General features: G+C 37.1%; 1 protein-coding gene and 1 pseudogene across 1 annotated transcript in view; one reads left to right on the top strand and one right to left on the bottom strand.

The window, feature by feature from the left end:
- HAT1 (histone acetyltransferase 1) overlaps positions 1-19,160 on the bottom strand; it is a 63,244-nt gene that overhangs the window by 7,296 nt on the left and 36,788 nt on the right. Inside the window, exons 5-10 of the mRNA XM_045868626.3 lie at positions 17,908-18,087; positions 17,512-17,633; positions 16,907-17,011; positions 16,479-16,585; positions 6,067-6,218; positions 2,121-2,237 (exon numbers count right to left, since the gene is read on the bottom strand). Coding sequence (XP_045724582.1) covers positions 2,121-2,237; positions 6,067-6,218; positions 16,479-16,585; positions 16,907-17,011; positions 17,512-17,633; positions 17,908-18,087 — 783 coding nt within the window. The remainder of the gene's footprint in view (positions 1-2,120; positions 2,238-6,066; positions 6,219-16,478; positions 16,586-16,906; positions 17,012-17,511; positions 17,634-17,907; positions 18,088-19,160) is intronic.
- Positions 10,045-11,837, top strand: LOC123838395 (28 kDa heat- and acid-stable phosphoprotein-like; annotated as a pseudogene).

Raw genomic sequence — 19,160 nt, 5'->3', positions numbered from 1 at the left:
GATGACTCTGAGGGGTTCAAGACTTCAGTGAAGGAAGTAACCACAGATGTAGTGGAATAGCAAGAGACTAGAATGCGAAGTGGAGCCTAAAGGTGTGACTGAATTGTTGCAATCTCATGATAAAACTTGAACAGATGAGGAGTTGCTTCTTATGGATAAGCAAAGAAAGTGATTTCTTGAGATGGAAACTATTCCTGATGAAGATGCTGTGAAGGAGTTAGAATATTACATAAACTTAGTTGATAAAGCAGCAGCAGGGTTTGTGAGTACTGACTCCCAATTTTGAAAAAAGTTCTATTGTAGATAAAATGCTATCAAACAACATCGCATACTATAGAGAAAGGAAGAGTCAACTGATGTGACAAATTTCACTGTTGTCTTATTTTAAGAAACTGTTATAGCCAACCTCAACCTTCAACCACCACCCTGATCACAGTCAGCAGCCATTAACATCAAGGTGAGACACTCTACCAGCAAAAACATTATGACTCACTCAAAGCTCAGATAATGGTTACCATTTTTTAAGCAATAAAAGTATTTTTAAACTAAGGTACGTCAGTTTTTAAACATAATGCTATTGTACGCTAAGCAAAATATAGTATAGTGTAAACATTACTTTTATATGTACTGGAAAACAAAAAAATTCATTTGACTTGCTTTACTGCAATATTCATTTTATTGCAAGGGTCTCGAACTGAACCTGCAGTATCTCCGAGGTGTGCCTGTATTCTGAAATGCTGCCATAACATCGCATTACATTGTTCTATATGCCCAAATTTCAACATAAAGACATTTTCTAGATGACAAATTAATATTACGTCAAAACTTAAAACTTTTGGAAAGAACCATTTTTACCAATTTTCTGTGTTTCTGAAGTGATAAATATCAAAGAATAAAATGCTACTTTGAACAATTTGGGGCACAAGAGACCATGACGATGTATTACAACCTGTTTTAGGTAGTCCATAAGACAGAAAATTTTTGGATTTGTCATTTATGTTCCCAGCTACTGCACTGTATAAGCCTATAGGTATAGTGTATATAAATGTAGCAACCACATGTCAGGTGTTCATTAATTATTTATTGAACAAATTAACAAATATTCTCCCCAATCAGCTTACTGCAAAGCTGCAGCTATCACAGCAAATCCTCATTCATACAGGCTGTCATGGGCAATATCTACCTCAATAATAGCCAAATGATGATGAGGAAAAACCTGAGCTAGGAGGGCAAGTTTCTGAGAGGACAATATGGGAGATCAGAAAATGGGTAAGGGGTAGAGGGCAAGAAGAAAAAAAAAAGTAAATAATATTATGCTGCAGTTTCAGCTATGGTAAAGTACAGAGGTTAAAAATGGCAATGAAGGTCATATTTAGGAAGAAGGGAGCAATTGCAAAGACAATATATGTAACAACTAGGAAACTAGAGACTTAGAACAAGTTTAGTTTAGAACAAACTAGAGACTATTAACCAGATAACTTATTCAGGAAAAGTCTGAGCATTCAGATTTTTAAAAGATGGCAAACATATGAAATAAAAAGTAACCATGGGTAGACTATCCTTGGGATTAGTTTTTAAGTGAATGAAAACAGATTTATAGCTTACACTGGAAAATTATGACAGTAAAATTTCTTATAACTAACTGGAAGAATATTTTCACTTTTGTAAAAGTTAATTTAGGAAAATGATTTGGATTGTCCCATCCACCAGCAATTGCTACACTTTCTTCTCCACTTTATTATTTATATATTTAAAAAAATTTTTTAAAGTAAACTCTACCCCCAATATGGGGCTTGAACTCTTGACCCCAAGATCGAGTCACATAATGTATGGACTGAGCCAGCCAGGTGCCCCTCTTCTCCATTTTTATTTATTTATTTTTTATTTTCTAAAGATTTTATTTATTCATCTGAGAGAGAGAGAAAGAGCACGAGCCAGGGAGGGGCAGAAGCAGACTCCCCACTGAGCAGGGAGCCCAACATGGGGCTTGATCCCAGGACCCTGAGATCATGACCCGAGCCAAAGGCAGCCACTTAACCAACTGAGCCACCCAGGCACCCCTCTTCTCCATTTTTAAACAGTGACAAGAATATAATGTTTAAGACTCTGGAAAGTCCTACCTTATATGGACTAATTAGTCTTCTTTTAATGTCCAGTCTATAGCTTCTGTATTGTTCAGCATTACTCATGTCAGTTACCAGTAGTCGAAGAATTTCATAAACCCGCCTAGCATGTTGCTTAATGAAACAAAAGAAAAACATGAACACTTTTAATTACAAAATAGTGACACTTTCCCAAAAGAACACAGGATATACTGAGTATCTGCTATGGGCCAGAAATTGTGCTAGGTACTGGATGAAACACAATAAAAGATAGTCTCTGCCCTTGAGGAACCAGCAGCCTAATGGGTAACACGCATGACTGAGGTATGGTTAATTTAATGATGGAAATATGAGTTGGGTATTATGGTAGCATAGCCTGGGAATGGTGTAAATGTTAGAAAAGGATTCCTGGGGAAAGAAAACCGGAGCTAAATCTTAAAGGGAAGAGACCACGCCAGTCTAGAAAGAGGAGAGGGCCCTGTGAGTGTACAAGTGCACACAGCACACACGTGCAGGTGCAGCTTGACACGGCTGGAGCACAAAAGGAAAAGTAGTGAGAAGGGACGTGAGGACGGAGCAGAAGCACAGAGCCTTACATACTGTATTAAAGAGGTGGGCTTTTATCTAGTAGGTGACGGATTTTACTTTTTATTTTATTATTTTTAAAAGATTTCATTTATTTTAGAGAGAGAGTGTGTGAGCAGGGGGAGGAGGAGAGGGAGATCATCTCCAGCAGACTCCACACTGAGCACAGAGCCCGATGTGGGACTCAATCCCAGGGCCCCAAGATCATGACCTGAGCTGAAACCAAGAGTCATACGCCTAACTGACTGAGCCACCCAGGTGCCCCCAGTTGATGGATTTTAAATGGGGCATGAGCAAAGTGCACAAATATGAGTTTTAAGGAGAGCATTCTCGGGGCACCTGGGTAGCTCAGTCGTTAAGCGTCTGCCTTTGGCTCAGGTCATGATCCCAGGGTCCTGGGATCGAGCCCCGCATCGGGCTCCCTGCTCTGCGGGAAGCCTGCTTCTCCCTCTCCCACTCCCCCTGCTTGCGTTCCGTCTCTTGCTGTGTCTCTGTTAAATAAATAAATAAAATCTTTAAAAGAAAAGCAAAGCATTCTCTCAGCTACATAGAAATGGTAGCAAAAAGAAAGGCAGGGAGACCAATTAAGAGGTTGTGCTAGGGGCGCCTGGGTGGCTCAGTTGGTTAAGCAACTGCCTTCAGCTCAGGTCATGATCCTGGAGTGCCTGGATCGAGTCCCGCATCGGGCTCCCTGCTCGGCGGGGAGTCTGCTTCTCCCTCTGATCCTCCCCCTCTCATGCTGTCTCCCATTCTCTCTCTCAGATAAATAAAAAAAAATAAAAAAAAAAGAGGTTGTGCTATTAAATCAGGCAAAAAATGATGAAGGCATGAACTAAGAACCAGGAAGAATACTAAAGGAACAAGGATTCTAATACAGAGAAGAGGAAAGGTTGGGTGTGGAGGGTGTGGAATGACAGTGAGTTTTCACAGCCTAGGAGAGATTTAGAAGGCACCAGAACATATAAATCTGAAAAAAACTCTAGTCTAAGAATGAGGATTTAAGCAGTATTAGTTTACAGGCAAGAGTTAAAACCATAGTATTGGTTAGGAAAGCATAAACAGTGAAAAAATGAGGGAGAGGTCAGAACCCTGTAGTACAGTGACAGTTACAGGGCAGAGAAAAACAAAGAAATATTAGAAAAATCAAGAAATCTTGGTATCACTGAAGCCAAAAGAGTAGCCCATAGTTTTTTTGTTTGTGTTGTTTCACTTATGTATTTAATTGGGGTGAGGGAGAGATTAGGTATAGGTAGACTGGGAAGATGATGTTTGAACTTTCTGGAAGGGACACCTGAACAAATGAGTATCTGGCAAGGCAAAGATGGAGGAACAGGAGAAGGGGGTTTCAAGGGCAAAGGGCGTAGATAACGTAAAGCAATATAAAAGGAAGAAAGATGTAGCATAGCTGGGAAATAACAAGAGGTTTAGTAACGCCAGAGCATGTAGGAAGGTGGCAGAAAGTTGAGTCTACCAAGATTGGTGGGGTCCAAATTATGATGGGCTCAGTGTGCCATACCAAATTTTAATTCCTTTAAGAAAAATAAAAAAAGCATGACTTTGAAAAATGTGTTCATATTCTCTTTCTTTTAAAAGCTGAGCTGTTGGGACGCCTGGGTGGCTCAGTCGGTTAAGCGTCTGCCTTCGGCTCAGGTCGTGATCCCAGAGTCCTGGGATTGAGTCCCGCATCGGGCTCCCTGCTCCGTGGGGAGCCTGCTTCTCCCTCTGCCTCTGTCTCTCTCTCTGTCTCTCATGAATAAATAAATAAAATCTTTAAAAAAAAAAAAAGCTGAGCTGTTGAATAAATTCTCTAAGGTTTAATATAGTCTGGATATACCAAATATTTCTAAGACATATATTTATCTTAAAACCAGGAAGCTATTAAAGTGTTTTAATGTAGGAGAAGATGGAAAGTTTCAGTTCAAATTAAGCTGCTGCAGGTCAGTGACCAGGAAACATTTTTTACCTTTTTTTTTTTTTTAAAGATTTATTTATTTATTTTGAGAGAGAGAGAGAATTCTAAGCAGACTCCCTGCTGAGCAGGGAGCCAGATGCAGGGGCTCAACCCCACAACCCAAGATCATGACCTGAGCTGAAATGAAGAGTCGGACACCCAACTGACTGAGCCACCCGCGTCCCAGGAAACTTTTTATATACAGTGTTGGGAGTACAAGAGGAAAATCTACATTGGAGAATTAGATGAGATCTCCCAGGTAGAATAAGGAAAATGAGAGAAAATGAGGACTGAATAAAGAACTTTGGGGAAGAATTATCCTTAGGGAACATACAGAAGAGTAAGCCAGTAAAAGTATCTCAAAAAAGATGATCATAGGACTAAGTGAAAAAAATCAGGAACTATAATACCTTAGAAGCAAGGGAGGAGAGGGTAACAGTATCATATACTAGTCCCTATTATTGGAATATACTTCACATCTCTTTTTTGAAAGATTTCTTTATTTATTTTGAAAGAGAGCGTGCATGTGACTGGGGCCCCAGGGTAAAAGGAAAGAAACCCAAACACACTCTATCCTGAGCCCAACACGGGGCTCAATCCCAGGACCCCAAGATCATTACCTGAGTTGAAATCAAGTCTGATACCAACCAGCTAAGCACCCAGACGCCCCTCACATACTTTCATAATCCAAATCCTACCCATTCTTCAAGGCTTAGATCAAATGCATCTCCATCCCATGAAAAACTCTGATTCCCTTCCATACACAAATATAATAAACTAAACTCCCTCCTCTGACCTGCCAGATTATTTTTTCGTACCTATTTTAGGATATTTACTACTTTAAAATTCAAATATATAGAAGTATATATACTTCTCCACATGTATTAACTATTTTGCCATATCAAACGTTTTCTTAAAAAGTAAAAATAAGGAGTGCCTGGGTGGCTCAGTCGGTTAAGCGTCTGCCTTCAGCTCAGGTCATGATCCCAGGGTCCTGGGATCGAGCCCTGCATCGGGCTCCCTGCTTGGCAGGAAGCCTGCTTCTCCCTCTCCCAATCCCGCCGCTGTGTTCCCTCTCTCACTGTGTCTCTCTCTGTCAAATAAATAAATAAAATCTTTAAAAAAAAGTAAAAATAAGATCATACTATTTTGTTCTGCTTGTTACACTTTTTTAAATATAGCCATAATATCAACTATCTTCCCATTCTATTAATGAGGAAATTAAATTGCCCTAAGTCACAGACTAAGTGCTGTAGCCAGCCAGATCTTAACCCGGACAATTTGGCTTCAGAGCCTGAACTCTCAACCACTGCTACTTCCCACACATGTATTCTTAATGTACTTGCAATGTTTAAGTTACATACTTAAACAAAAAAGAGAAAGGAAACTTCCAAACTGAAATTTTTTTCTTCTACAAAATAAAAATACCTTATTTATTTTGAACTTCTGTTGTGCCTCTATCGCCATATCTTCACTGAATCCTTGCATCAACTTTTCCCGGGAAAAACAGGGCAAATCTTGACAAAGCTTCACAAGCACAAAGTCTCTTAATTTCACATAGCTTTTGGATGGATCTTCCGCTAAAGAAAAGGCAGAATAACATTTCCCTTATCCAGCATAATTCATGATTTGTGATCTCAATATACATGCTAGGCTAGAAAAACAAATATTCTTAAAAGAACTATACAAGGCAAAAGTTACAATGAGAAAGGATTATTCCTTATTAATCAAACAACAGCACCATTATCTTTGCCAAATAAAATTATAGGTGCAAACAATCTTGAAAAAGAACAAAAGAAGACTCACATTTCCTGATTTCAAAAATTACTACAAAGCTACAGTAATCAAGACAGTATGGTGCTGGCATAAGGTCAGATATGTAGATCAATGGAAATGGATTGAGAGTTAAAATTAAACCCCTACATTTATGGTCAATTTTTGAGAAGGGTGCCAAGACAAATCAATGAGGGAAAGAATTGTCTTTTAATAAATGGTAGTTGGACAACTGGATCTCCACAAGCAAAAGAATGAAGTTGGACCCCTTTCCTCACACCAGATAAAAAATTAATGCAAAATGAATCATAGACCTAAATGTAAGGGATAAGACTATAAAATTCTTAGAAGAAAACACAGGAGTAAATCTTCATGACCTTTGGTTAGGCAATGGCTTCTTAAATAATAGAGCCCAAAGCACAAGTAACAAAAGAAAAAAACAGATAAATCGGACTATATCAAAATTTAAAACTTTTGTGCTCAAATGATACCATTAAGAAAATGAAAAGACAACTTACAGAATGGGAGCAAATATTTGCAAATCATATATATGATACGGGACTTGTATCCAGACTTTATATATAAAAGTTTTACAATTCAATAAGAAAAAGAGAACCCAATTAAAAAAACAAAGGATCTAAACAGACATTTCTCAAAAAGATATACAAAGGGGACAATAAGCACATGAAAAGATGCTCAACATCATTAGTCACAAAAAAAATGCAAATCAAAAACACAATGAAATAAAATTCTATCCACTAGAACAACTAGAATAAAAAAGTAACAAATATTGATGAGAGTGTAGAGAAACTGAAACCTTCATACTACTGGTGGAAATGTAAAATTGGTACAGCCACTTTGGAAAATAGCCTGGTGGTACCTCAAAAGGTGAAACATAGTTACCAGATTTTCCACCATTTCTACTCCTAGGTATGTACCCAAGAGGTATGAAACATAGGTCTACACAAACACCTGTACACAAATATTCACAGTAGCACTATTCCTAAGAGCCAAAAAGTAGAAACAACCCAAATGTCCATCAATTGATAAATGGATACATAAAATTTGGTATATCTACACAATGGGAATATTCATTGTCAATAAAAAGAAATAAAGTACTAATACATGCTATAATAAGGATGAACCTTGAAAACATGCCAAGTGAAAGAAGCATGATATATTATATGAACTTCAATGTCCAGAATAGGCAAATCTATGGAGACTAAAAGTAGATTAGTGATTGCCTAGAGCTGGAGGGGTATAGGTGGTGGGGGGTGGAAGAGGAAAGGAGTGACTGCTAATGAGTACTGGGTTTCTATTTTGGGAGAAAGGAATATTCCAAAATTATATTATGATAATGGCTACACTATAAATATTTCAAATATTGTACAATTTAAGTGAATTGTATGATATGTTAACTATATCTCAATAAAGCTGTTTATTAAAAAAAGTCTGAGCAAGGGGTAATGTTTTATGATTCTGAGTCATTATCCAATCCTCCATTCATTCAATCTGTATGCACTGAATACTTTTTTTTTTTAGTTATTTGACAGAGAGAGAGCACAAACAGGGGGAGCGGCAGGCAGAGGGAGAGGGAGAAGCAGGCTCCCCGAGGAGCAGGGAGCCTGATGCGGGGCTTGATCTCACGACTCTGGGATCATGCCCTGAGCCAAAGGCAGACACTGAACCAACTGAGCCACCCAGGTGCCCCGTACTGAATACCTTCATAATGCCTCCTTATGGTATTAACATCATATACATGTAATTATTAAGTAAGTATTATATGACTATTGCTTTAAAGTGAAATCCTGTCACTGTATCAGTTTGGTATGAAATTATGGTTTATTAGGAATGTACACAGATGATGAACAAAATAACAAAATAACTTAAGTACAAACCCTGTCAAAAGCCAGAGACAAACAGGAAAACCTGAAAGCAGCAAGAGGAAAACCACTCATCAGAAACCACAGATGGCCAGAAGTCAGCGGGGTGATATATTCAAAATACTGAAAGAAAAATAACCGTCAAACAAGAATTCTATATCCAGCAAAATTATCCTTCAAAATGCAGGTAAAATAAAGATATTCTCAGAAAAGTAAAGATCAAAGAAATGTGTTACTAGCAGACCTGCCCTTACAAGAAATACTAAAGAAGTTCTTCAGGTTAAAAGAACACGATACCTCAAATCTATATGAAGATATTAAGAACACTGATAATTAATTATGAAAATAAATGTAAATGTTGGTATAAATATATTTTTCTCTTTTCTCCTCTCAACTTCTTTAAAAGACAATTACATTAAAAATAATTATAAAACCAATGTTTGGTACCTAACATATAAAAATGTAATATATATGACAACAGTAGAACAATGAGGGGAGGAAGAATAATTACAATGAAAGAATTTCTTTATTTTACTGGAACTGAATATTAATCTGAGGTAAACTGTGATAAATTAAGATGCATATTGTAATCCCCAGAGAAACCACTAAGAGAGTACCTTAAAAAAAAAAGTGAAAAACAAAAACAAAACAAAGGAATTAAAACTGTTCATTTAAAATATATCTATTTATAGGGTGCCTGGGTGGCTCAGTCGGTTAAGCATCTGACTCTTGATCTCAGGGTGGTGAGTTCAAGAACTGTACTGGGCTCCACACTGGGCGTGGAGCCTATTTAAAAAAATAAAATAAAATAAATCTATTTAACACAAAAGAAGACATCAAAGGAGAAACAAAAGTAGAACAATGAAAAGCAACATAGAGAAAACAAACAGCATGATGGGAGGCATAATTCCAACCATAGTGATAATTACATTAAATCTAAATATACTAAAGACTCCAATCAAAAAGCAGAGATTGTCACTGGATAAAAAAAGATTCAACTATATGCTGTCTACAACAGAATCATTTTAGATTCAAAGGCTGACAGTCAAAGGATGAGTTTAAGCATTGGCACAATAAAAAACTGGGAAAAAATACAGTTCAAAATGAAAAAAATTACAAGAGGAAAAAAAGGCACATTTTATAATGACAAGTTAATTCATGAAGAAGATGTTAAAGTTATAAAAAGACACACACAACTAACAACAGAGGCCCAAAGTAAATGAATTAAAAGCTGACAGAATGAGGGGAAGAAATAGACAATTCAACAAAAATAGCTGGAAATTTCAATACTACTCAATAATGGCTAGAACAACCAGACAGAAAAATCAGCAAATCTAGAGAAGACTTGAACGGTTCTATCAACTAACTTGACTAGCTCGTAGTTAGGTAACATTTCACCCAGCAACAGCAGAATACACATTCTTTTCAAGCACACATGGAACATTCTCCAGCATAGATCATAGGTTGGGCAAAAAATCAGTAAACAATGGCCCATTGGCCAAGTCTCACCTATGGCAACCAAAAACCATACATGGCTTTGCAAAGCATAAAATATTTATTACTTAGCCCTTTAAATAAAAAGTTTGTGGACCCCTAAGGTAAACCATAAAACAAAACTCAATAAATGAAAAAGAACTAAAGTCATACAAAACATGCTTTCTGACAACAACAGAATTAGATAGATATCAAAAGAAGGAAATTTGGCAATCCACAATATTTGGAAATTAAACAACATGCTTCTAAATAACCCATGGATCAAAAAGCCATAAGAAGAGATTTTGAACCAGGGCACCTGGCTGGCTCAGTAGGTAGAGCATGCGACTCTTGATCTCAGGATTGTGAGTTTGAGCTCCACATTGGGTATAGAGATTACTTAAAAAAAAAAGAGAAAAGAACAAGATATCTTGAACTGAATGAAAGCATTTATGAAAATGTATGTGGGGGCGCCTGAGTGGCTCAGTTGATTAAGCGTCGGCCTTCGGCTCAGGTCATGATCCCATGGTCCTGGGATCGAGCCCCACGTCCGGCTCCCTGATCAGCAGGAAGCCTGCTTCTCCCTCTCCCTCTCCCACTCCCCCTGCTTGTGTCCCCTCTCTTGCTGTGTCTCTCTCCGTCAAATAAATAAATAAAATCTTAAAAAAAAAAAGAAAATGTATGTGATCAGTTAAGACAGTGCTTATATTCATATATAAATATACATGTTACAAATAAATATGGAAGTATTTATATGTTTAAATATCTATATTAAAAAAGGGGGACATCAAATCAAATTAAAAACCTAAGTTTCAGGGTGCCTGGGTGGCTCAGTCAGTTAAGTGTCTGCCTTTGGCTCAGGTCATAATCCCAGGGTCCTGGGACAGAGCCCTACATCCACCTCCCTGCTCAGCAGGGAGCCTGCTTCTCCCTCTCCCTCTGCTGCTCCCCGCTGCTTGTGCTCACTCTCTCTCAAATAAATAAAAACAAACAAAAAACACCTAAGTTTCAGTCTTCATTAGAATAAGAGCAAAATGAGGGACGCCTGGGTGGCTCAGTCGGTTAAGCGGCTGCCTTCGGCCCGGGTCATGATCCCAGGGTCCTAGGATCAAGTCCCACATCGGGCTCCTTGCTCAGCGGGGAGCCTGCTTCTCCCTCTCTCTCCCTCTGCTTGTGCTCTGTCAAATAAATACAATCTTAAAAAAAAAAAAAAGAAAGAAAGAAAGACTATCCTTTCAGGTCATGATTCCAGGGTCCTGGGATCGAGCCCCGCATCGGGCTCCCTGCTCCGCGGGAAGCCTGCTTCTCCCTCTCCCACTCCCCCTGCTTGTGTTCCCTCTCTCGCTGTGTCTCTCTCTGTCAAATAAATAAATAAAATCTTTAAAAAAAAAAAAAAGAATAAGAGCAAAATGAACCCCAAGAAACAAGAAAATAATAAAAATCAAAGTGGGAATCAAATAAGCCAAAAACAGAAAAAGAAAGTTTATGAAAACACAAGAGATCTTGTATAACCAAAATAATTTTGAAAAAGAACACGACTGGAATACTTTCTGATTTCAAAACTCAACAGAAAGGCTGAGGCACTACTGCTGCAGGAGCCATGACACATAAAAAGGGAGCAAGGGAGGCCACAAAGGCCAAGCCGGCAGTACATGAGCCCCTAGGAAAAGGACACACAGCTCTAGGCTGGAAAGCAAAAGGCCAGGGAAGAGGAGAAGCAAGGAAAGAAGCTGAGGATAATGAAGATGACCAATAGCAAAGGTGTGAAATGGCTCATCAACATCAAGAACCACAACCGGGTGGCACACATAATCAGAAAGGTAACACAGATGGATCTGGACAAATCAAAGGAGCTTTCAAGGAAAGAAGATAGAAAGCAAAAGAGCATTACATTAAAATGCATTTAGTGGGAAGACAGAACAGGCCAAGGTTGACCTCACCTGGCTGGAGATCAGCCATAAAGAGCAGAAAGAAGTGCAGGAGGTCACCAGGAAGAAAGAAGCAGCAAGAAAAGCAAAAGATGCAAATTTATCAGGAAAATGAATGCAATTACTTACTCCAAATAAGTAAGCATGGCCTGTGGGAGGAAGTGGGCCCTACTGCCAGGACCTCTGCTGTGTCTTGCCCACTCTATGCCCTGGCACCACTGAAGCAGCCCCTCAGAGCTAGAAGCCCCCCTATGGCCCGGGGCCTCCTCTTCATCATCTTGGCACATAAATCATTTGAGGGGAAAGGAGAGCTGGGGGACTGGGGAGGGAATCTTTGAGACAAAAAGATAAGGACTGTATTTCCTATGTAACCAATGGAATGGTTTTGTCTTCAGAATTTAGAATCTCTGTTGGGGGGAAGAGGGAGTATATAGGAGGTGGGTTAAGAAGTTTTCATTTGCGGTAGATTGCACCGTAAGGGGCGGTTGTGCTGGGGTCAGCTACTGATGAGTTTGCAACAACCAGACCTGGACTGTGTTGCGTGGGTGCTCACTCAGAGAGAGACTATACTTCGAGTCTCTGAGGGTCATGGCTCGTCCCTGAAGCCTCCTCTCTCTGCCTCTCCCTCCCCATTCCCAGCCACCTGGGCAGGGCCAGTATCCATTTTTAACCCTACTCATCTATCATTTCAAAAAACTTCTGTTTACTCTGCAGCACCCAGGCAAACCACACTCCACAAATTCAATGTATGTATTTGGCATATTAAACTTCACATTATCATTTTTAAAAACCCAACTCAATATAAAGCTACAGTAAACTAATCAAGACAGTATGATACTGGCATAAGGATAGACATATACAGATGATTAGAGTCTAGAAATACATCTTTACATTTATGGTCAACTGATTTTCAACACAGGTACCAAGACAACTTAATAGGGGAAAAACAGTCTTTTTAACAAATGGTATGGGGTTAATTGGATAGCCAAATGTAAAAAGATGATTTTAGAAACTAACACACAAAAACTAACTCGAAATGGATCACAGACCTCAATGTAAGAGACTGGGAATAGGGACTGCCTGCAAATGGACATGTGGGATCTCTTTACTGTGATAGAAATATTCTAAAATAGGACTGGCTGCAAACTAGGCAGACACACTAAAACTCACTGAACTGTACACTTAAAATGGGTGAATTTTATGGTATGGAAATCATACCTCAATAAAGTTGCTTTAATTAAACCTCTACTAAGTGACAAAAATTCTCAAAGAAGCATCTCTTTAAAAAAAATTTTTTAGGGCGCCTGGGTGGCTCAGTTGGTTAAGCGACTGCCTTCAGCTCAGGTCATGATCCTGGAGTCCCGAGATCGAGTCCCGCATCGGGCTCCCTGCTCGGCAGGGAGTCTGCTTCTCCCTCTGACCCTCCCCCTCTCATGCTCTCTCTCTCTCATTCTTGCTCTCAAATAAATAAATAAAATCTTTAAAAAAAAAAAAATTTTTTTAAAGTACTGAAGTACTAACAAATGAGGCTCAAGCTTATTCAATGTCAATTTTTCCAAGTCTACCTCTTCTAAACTGATTTAGAAAAAAGAACTGTGTTGCTAATATCAATTTGAAATAAAATTTAGTATGAGTGGGGCGCCTGGGTGGCTCAGTCGGTTAAGCGACTGCCTTCGGCTCAGGTCATGATCCTGGAGTCCCGGGATCGAGTCCCGCATCGGGCTCCCTGCTCGGCAGGGAGTCTGCTTCTCCCTCTGACCCTCCTCCCTCTCATGCTCTCTGTCTCTCATTCTCTCTGTCTCAAATAAATAAATAAAATCTTTAAAAAAAAAAAAAATTTAGTATGAGTGATAGCTTAAGTAACTTATATGACCTCAGAAGATTAGGAAAAAACATATCCTAGGAAAAAGAATGACAGTTGAGAATAATCTAAAAACCCATGCCATATTCCTATCAGAAATTTGCACACAAATAAAAAAAAGGCAAAAAATTTCCATTTAGCTTTACATAAGCTGTTACAGACTGATGATGTAAGGGGCCAACTCACCATTTCAATATTTAAGCACTTTAACCAAAAATGTCAGACTGAAAATGAACTTAAAATAGTGATACTCAATAATTCGTGACACCTTTCAATTCCTTTGTTTCTGTGCTACAAAGATGAGCAATACATTTAAAAGATGAAATTTTCTTGAGTATAAATCCATAGTGACTTGCAAAATCAAAAACTGAGTTTTTTCCAAATACATCATCTAACAATTTAAGTGCTCCTCTATCATTTTTTTAAAAAAACCTCTCAATATTAATGTGCTGTATTAGAGATAAAATCATACAAAATGAGATAGCACAAACCACCTAAGTATAAAAAGCTTATAGATAATTCTATATTCCATTCCAGTACTATAAGGCATATTTAAAGGATACTTATAATTAGCTCTTAATACACAACTGATAGATTAGTAATATTGATATATACTCCAGCCCAAGATCAGTTTCTATTGCCAAATGCATCTCTTCATAATTCTAGAAGCAGCAAATCATTGATTCAATTTACAAGGTCACACAACTGAGGTATACTCAAATCTTAAGATAGTGACATCCTCAACAGGAAGATGTACATGATATAAAGAACTGTCTTTCAGTATTTTACTTTAAAATTAAGCGCTAAAAAAAGAAAATGAATGGCAATTACACCACAAACACCTATCTATCCTGTAACATAGGCCTGTCAGTGTTAACTTTTAATTATTACTATATCTGGCTGTATGTCAAGTAAGCAAAAAGCCATCTCTATATAAAGGATATTTGGGATTGCAAAGGGAGATCCAGAACCTGCTAAAGATCCACAAAGTTAAAAATATATATACAAAATAATGGAGAAACAGGAACTAAAATGACTAAAATATGCAAAATTCTGTTATTTTCTTTTTTAAAAAGACTGGGTATGGAAATCTAAAAGAAATATCTTCATGAAAACAGCTGATAAGGCATTTTTAGTAATTTATAATGCTGAGAAATGTTAACGCTGAAAATAAAAGCTGATATCTAGTTTTCAAATTCAGAAGTCCTTTAGCACGTTTAGTCTTTTCTCTTTGGAGACTTCAGTTTGCAATGAATAAAGGCTACCACTATTGATGACTCTTCACTGAGATTTAAGAAATAAAATTCTTTATCTGCTAATTGGTGCTAAGTATCAAGGACTTTATTGGTTGGAGTAGACAGAAGAAAATGGTTAAGAGGCTTCACAGAAACAACTCCTGCTGGCACATTACCCACTAGAGAAGACAAAGACTACTTATGTGAACTCTAGGTCTCTAGATTAAAATCACCAAAAAAAGTCCCTTCGTGTAACACCAAGTCCAAGCTCTATAAAGTAAACAGAAGCTAAACAATTTTTAGCTTAGTTAAAAAGAAGTGTAATCATTTTTATTATGTTTCTATAATTTTTCACTTAGCTAGTAAAGGTGTCACTTAAACAATTTGTAACTTTTGATATAAACCAACTTAAGCAGTTACTTCTTTATCTCCCAAATTTCTAAACCATTTCACAGTAGCACAAAAGTCAGATGAAAAAATAATTCAACTCTATAAACATGGAACTCCCTTTTAAAAACAAAATGTTTTTTTATTAATCTACAGGATCAATTCAGAATCTCTTTTGGAGTAACTTTATTTACTCTGTACAAGCAAAACCACTACATTACATGAAAAGCTAAAAATCTGCCTGTTAGCCTATTTACATTCTTTTCACAAGCCTACTTATATTCTTGCTAGTCCCACATCCAGTACTTTTTTTTTTTTTTTTTGGTGTCCTTAAACGAAGTGGTAAAATAAAATGCCAAAACATAATTTTTTAAACAAATTAAATTTTAGTGTGTGTTAAGCATTGCAGTTTTTATTTTTTTTAAGCATTGCAGTTTTAAAAACAAAAATGTACTCAAACTGTTATGAATTAATAAAATGTAATACCTAATTTGGATATGAATATCTGGTATATTTTTCATGAAGAAAAAAAAAGGGTGACTTTCAGTTTAATCAGCAACTTTCTGAGTTAACAAATTTGAAACAGTGTTACTCAGGGGAAAGAAAATAATGACAACATAAATGTTCCAGGGCCACTTTGTTCTGTGGTAGTTCACATGTTTACATACTATCATCTGTAACTCCATCTAATGATGACTTTAAAGAGGAAAGTCTCTCTCCTTCTCCTAAGAATCCTATTCATAATACTTCTTCTCTGGCTAATTCATAATGAAAGATGTTTCCAAAACAAATAGGCCTGCATTTCACTTTATAAACTACTGGTGTGAAGGCATGCATTTTAGGAATAAAAAACACATGCCTTAAGAAATGTGTATTCTATTCAGGAATTATTTGCCTTGGTTTTTCTTTCTCAGTGAGGTTTAGAATATTCTCCCTCTACATGAAAATTAGAGAAGGGCCTCTGAGCAATGCAATGGTTGGCCAAATAAACTGAACTAAGTCACACCACACTTACAAAGTACATATACCTGACCACGATTTCCCAATATACATTCAATTTATTATCTTCAATCTGTTCAATTCATAAAGCACTTCTTACTTGGATATACAATCCAATCACACCAAAGGCTTATTATAACTTAAAATGTAACCATATAAGCCATCTTTACACAGTTCCAAAAAGACCCCAAGAGAATGCTGCTATTTAAAACAGAATAGTTACTTTTGACAAAACCAAAATTAATCAGTAAAGAAGAGATTCTTTAGAAAGGCTTTCAGTAACAAATCAAATTTTACATACCTGTAATATCAAGAACAGAAGGAGATGCAATGTAGTATCTATGAACTGTTTCAAGAAGTTGAGCACCATGGCCTTGACCTTGAAATGGAGTCAGTATCAGCATCTGACTACAGTAAAGAAATGATTGTAAAATTAAAATATAACAACATGATCTGTTTAAAAATTGCAAATCACTGTAGTATTAACATTTTAAAGTTAGTGGGTTTTTTTTCAGTCAACCTTCAAGAAATTCAAAAATTACTGAGATACTCAAAATTGGTTTAATCTTCTACAGTGTTTCAAAGGGAACAATGAAATAAATCAGTACATAGCCAATGAATAATGGTGATTTTTTTAAACAAATCAACACTATTATAACAAGTATTGGAAACTTCAGCAGTTCCTTCTTCTGAAATAAAAGACAAGGCACGTGTTATACCGCCAATTACCTTACACGTGGCCGGGTTTTGTCTGGGTACACATAGTAATTATAGACTGTCATGTAGCCTACGGTCGCAAAGAGCGTAGCTCCATCCTTATTATACTTCTCAAATCTGCAGATAAAACAGAAAGCCAAGCAGGTCAATTACAGTCGCGCTCCCATGCAGTGTCCATTTTCTTTTCCATTCTCTGACTGAATTTTCAGTGTCAGCAAGCTACTCTGTGAGGGCCCAATGGGTACACCTGCTATGTTCTGAATGTACAATTCACTTAATTGGTGTGCAGCAACTTGGATAAATCAGACCTCTTTACATCACTTCAGTGCACTTGCCTATTATAAAGATGAATAGGTGGCAAGTAAAAGAAAACACAGGCAAAGCTCATTTTACTGTTTAAGCCTACATTCAGGGTCCTAACGGACAACAGCATTTAATTCAGCTCTATTCTCAAGGTCTCCGAAAGCATAATGAAGGAAAACTCAAGCCTCATAAACAATAGTTTTTCTTTCCTGGGAAAAATATCATTATACTGTCCCAATAATTGGGCCGCCACAATTAAAATGCTGGCTTTGTGGAGGTAATAAGGTCTACTGTTGCTTTAGAACTGTACTTACACTAGAAAGTAGTGCCATCTTTCATCATCCACGTCAATAAAGCTAGCAGTTTCAATAAACCACATCAAAAAGGTCTGAAGCCTTTCATGATATTCTCGAAAGCCTCTACATGTCATGTCAGCCTAGGGAAAAAGCCAGGAAAAGTCAGGTGAAACTCATCACAGAGGTAAGTGAAAGTCTGTAGAACACAAAACTATCCTGTGGGAAAGTGTTTAGAAGTCTCAGATTAAGATGTGTACACAGACACACACACAAAATAGATCTTTGTTTTTAATGCTGACAGAAACTTGTTTCCTGAAGCTAGAAATGAGTCAATGAAAATAACAACAAAACAGCATACAGGTTTCAGGCAAATGGAGCACTTTTTACCCAAGAAATATTCAGATTTATCTTTACCTTGTATATCTGAAAGGTAAAGTTTTCCCCTCCTGTTGGACTGAGAACAGAGTATGTATGGAGTAAGGTTCCAAATGGCTTGAAATCAACTTCTTTTTCCAGCAAAGAGAGAAAATCATTTGTGTTTGTACAAAATCCAGGTGGGATGATTTGTCTAATTTTGCCCTCAACATCATCTGCCTAAAGAATAGAGGTTAAAAGACATAAGAAAAAATTCATAACAAATTTGACTTTTAGTTGAATATGCTTATTTCTTTGAAATGGACAAAACTCACAAAAATCACAAAACTGCAGTTCACAGTATTGAAGAAGTAAACACATTGAGAACTGGGAAAGGATGAATTTTGTGTGCACAAGAGACTATCACCCAATCTGAGATGAGAAGTGTAATACAAAAATAAAAAAGGAGAGACAGGTAGCCTGAAATCAAGTACAAGAATGAGGACTATGGTACTGAAATTTCTAACAGCATCTACAAAATGCTGACTATATCCTTTCAGTACAATTTGAACTGGCCCAAACAAAAGGCTGCTTATTATTTTATGTACGTCAAGGAGGCAATATTATCCAAGACATGAAAAGATCACAAACAGTAGTAAGGTGAGGCTATAGTCTGACCAAACAAAAAGCAAACTCACATTGAACAAGTGGACAGGTCATAACTCCCTCATACGTTAAACTCAGTACTAACATGATAATTTAAAAAATATACCCACTTAGGACATACATAATTTATATGAATGAATATATTATCCACTCATCTCTATAATGTGACACAATTTTTATAGAGTTGGATTTGTGACAGTAAAAAGAGACAAGCCTGGACAACAAAATTAAACTCAGAGACTAAAATTACCCTTGTTAAACAACCTCAATGAATGTTAAAACTATCAGCTGAGCAGACTTCATAATCCCTTTCAAAACCCCAAAAGACCACTTGATTGAATACATTTACTACTTCTCTTTAACCATGAATATTTGATGAAGTCTTACAATAAAGTATTACTGCTTCTCACCAGGCAATAAAACTTAATGAATTGGTCTCAACTTAACAAAACCTTATCCCTCAATACAGTCCCTAAAAGCCTGACATTACATTCAACAAAATGAGCTTGCATTCTATTCAAACTTTTTCCCGAACAATGAGGCCAGGTTTTTACTTAATGGAGTTTGCCGTGAGTTCAGCTGTAATGTTTGTATTGTATCTATTTCCACAAGGACTGACACAAGAACACTTTGTGTTAACTTACTAA

This window comes from Mirounga angustirostris, unplaced genomic scaffold (genome assembly GCF_029215605.1).
Source record: "Mirounga angustirostris isolate CCGP_5_RB_7025 unplaced genomic scaffold, mMirAng1.0.hap1 SCAF_3, whole genome shotgun sequence".
NCBI classification, from domain to species: Eukaryota; Metazoa; Chordata; class Mammalia; order Carnivora; family Phocidae; genus Mirounga; species Mirounga angustirostris.
This window is presented reverse-complemented; position numbering and strand designations above follow the sequence as displayed.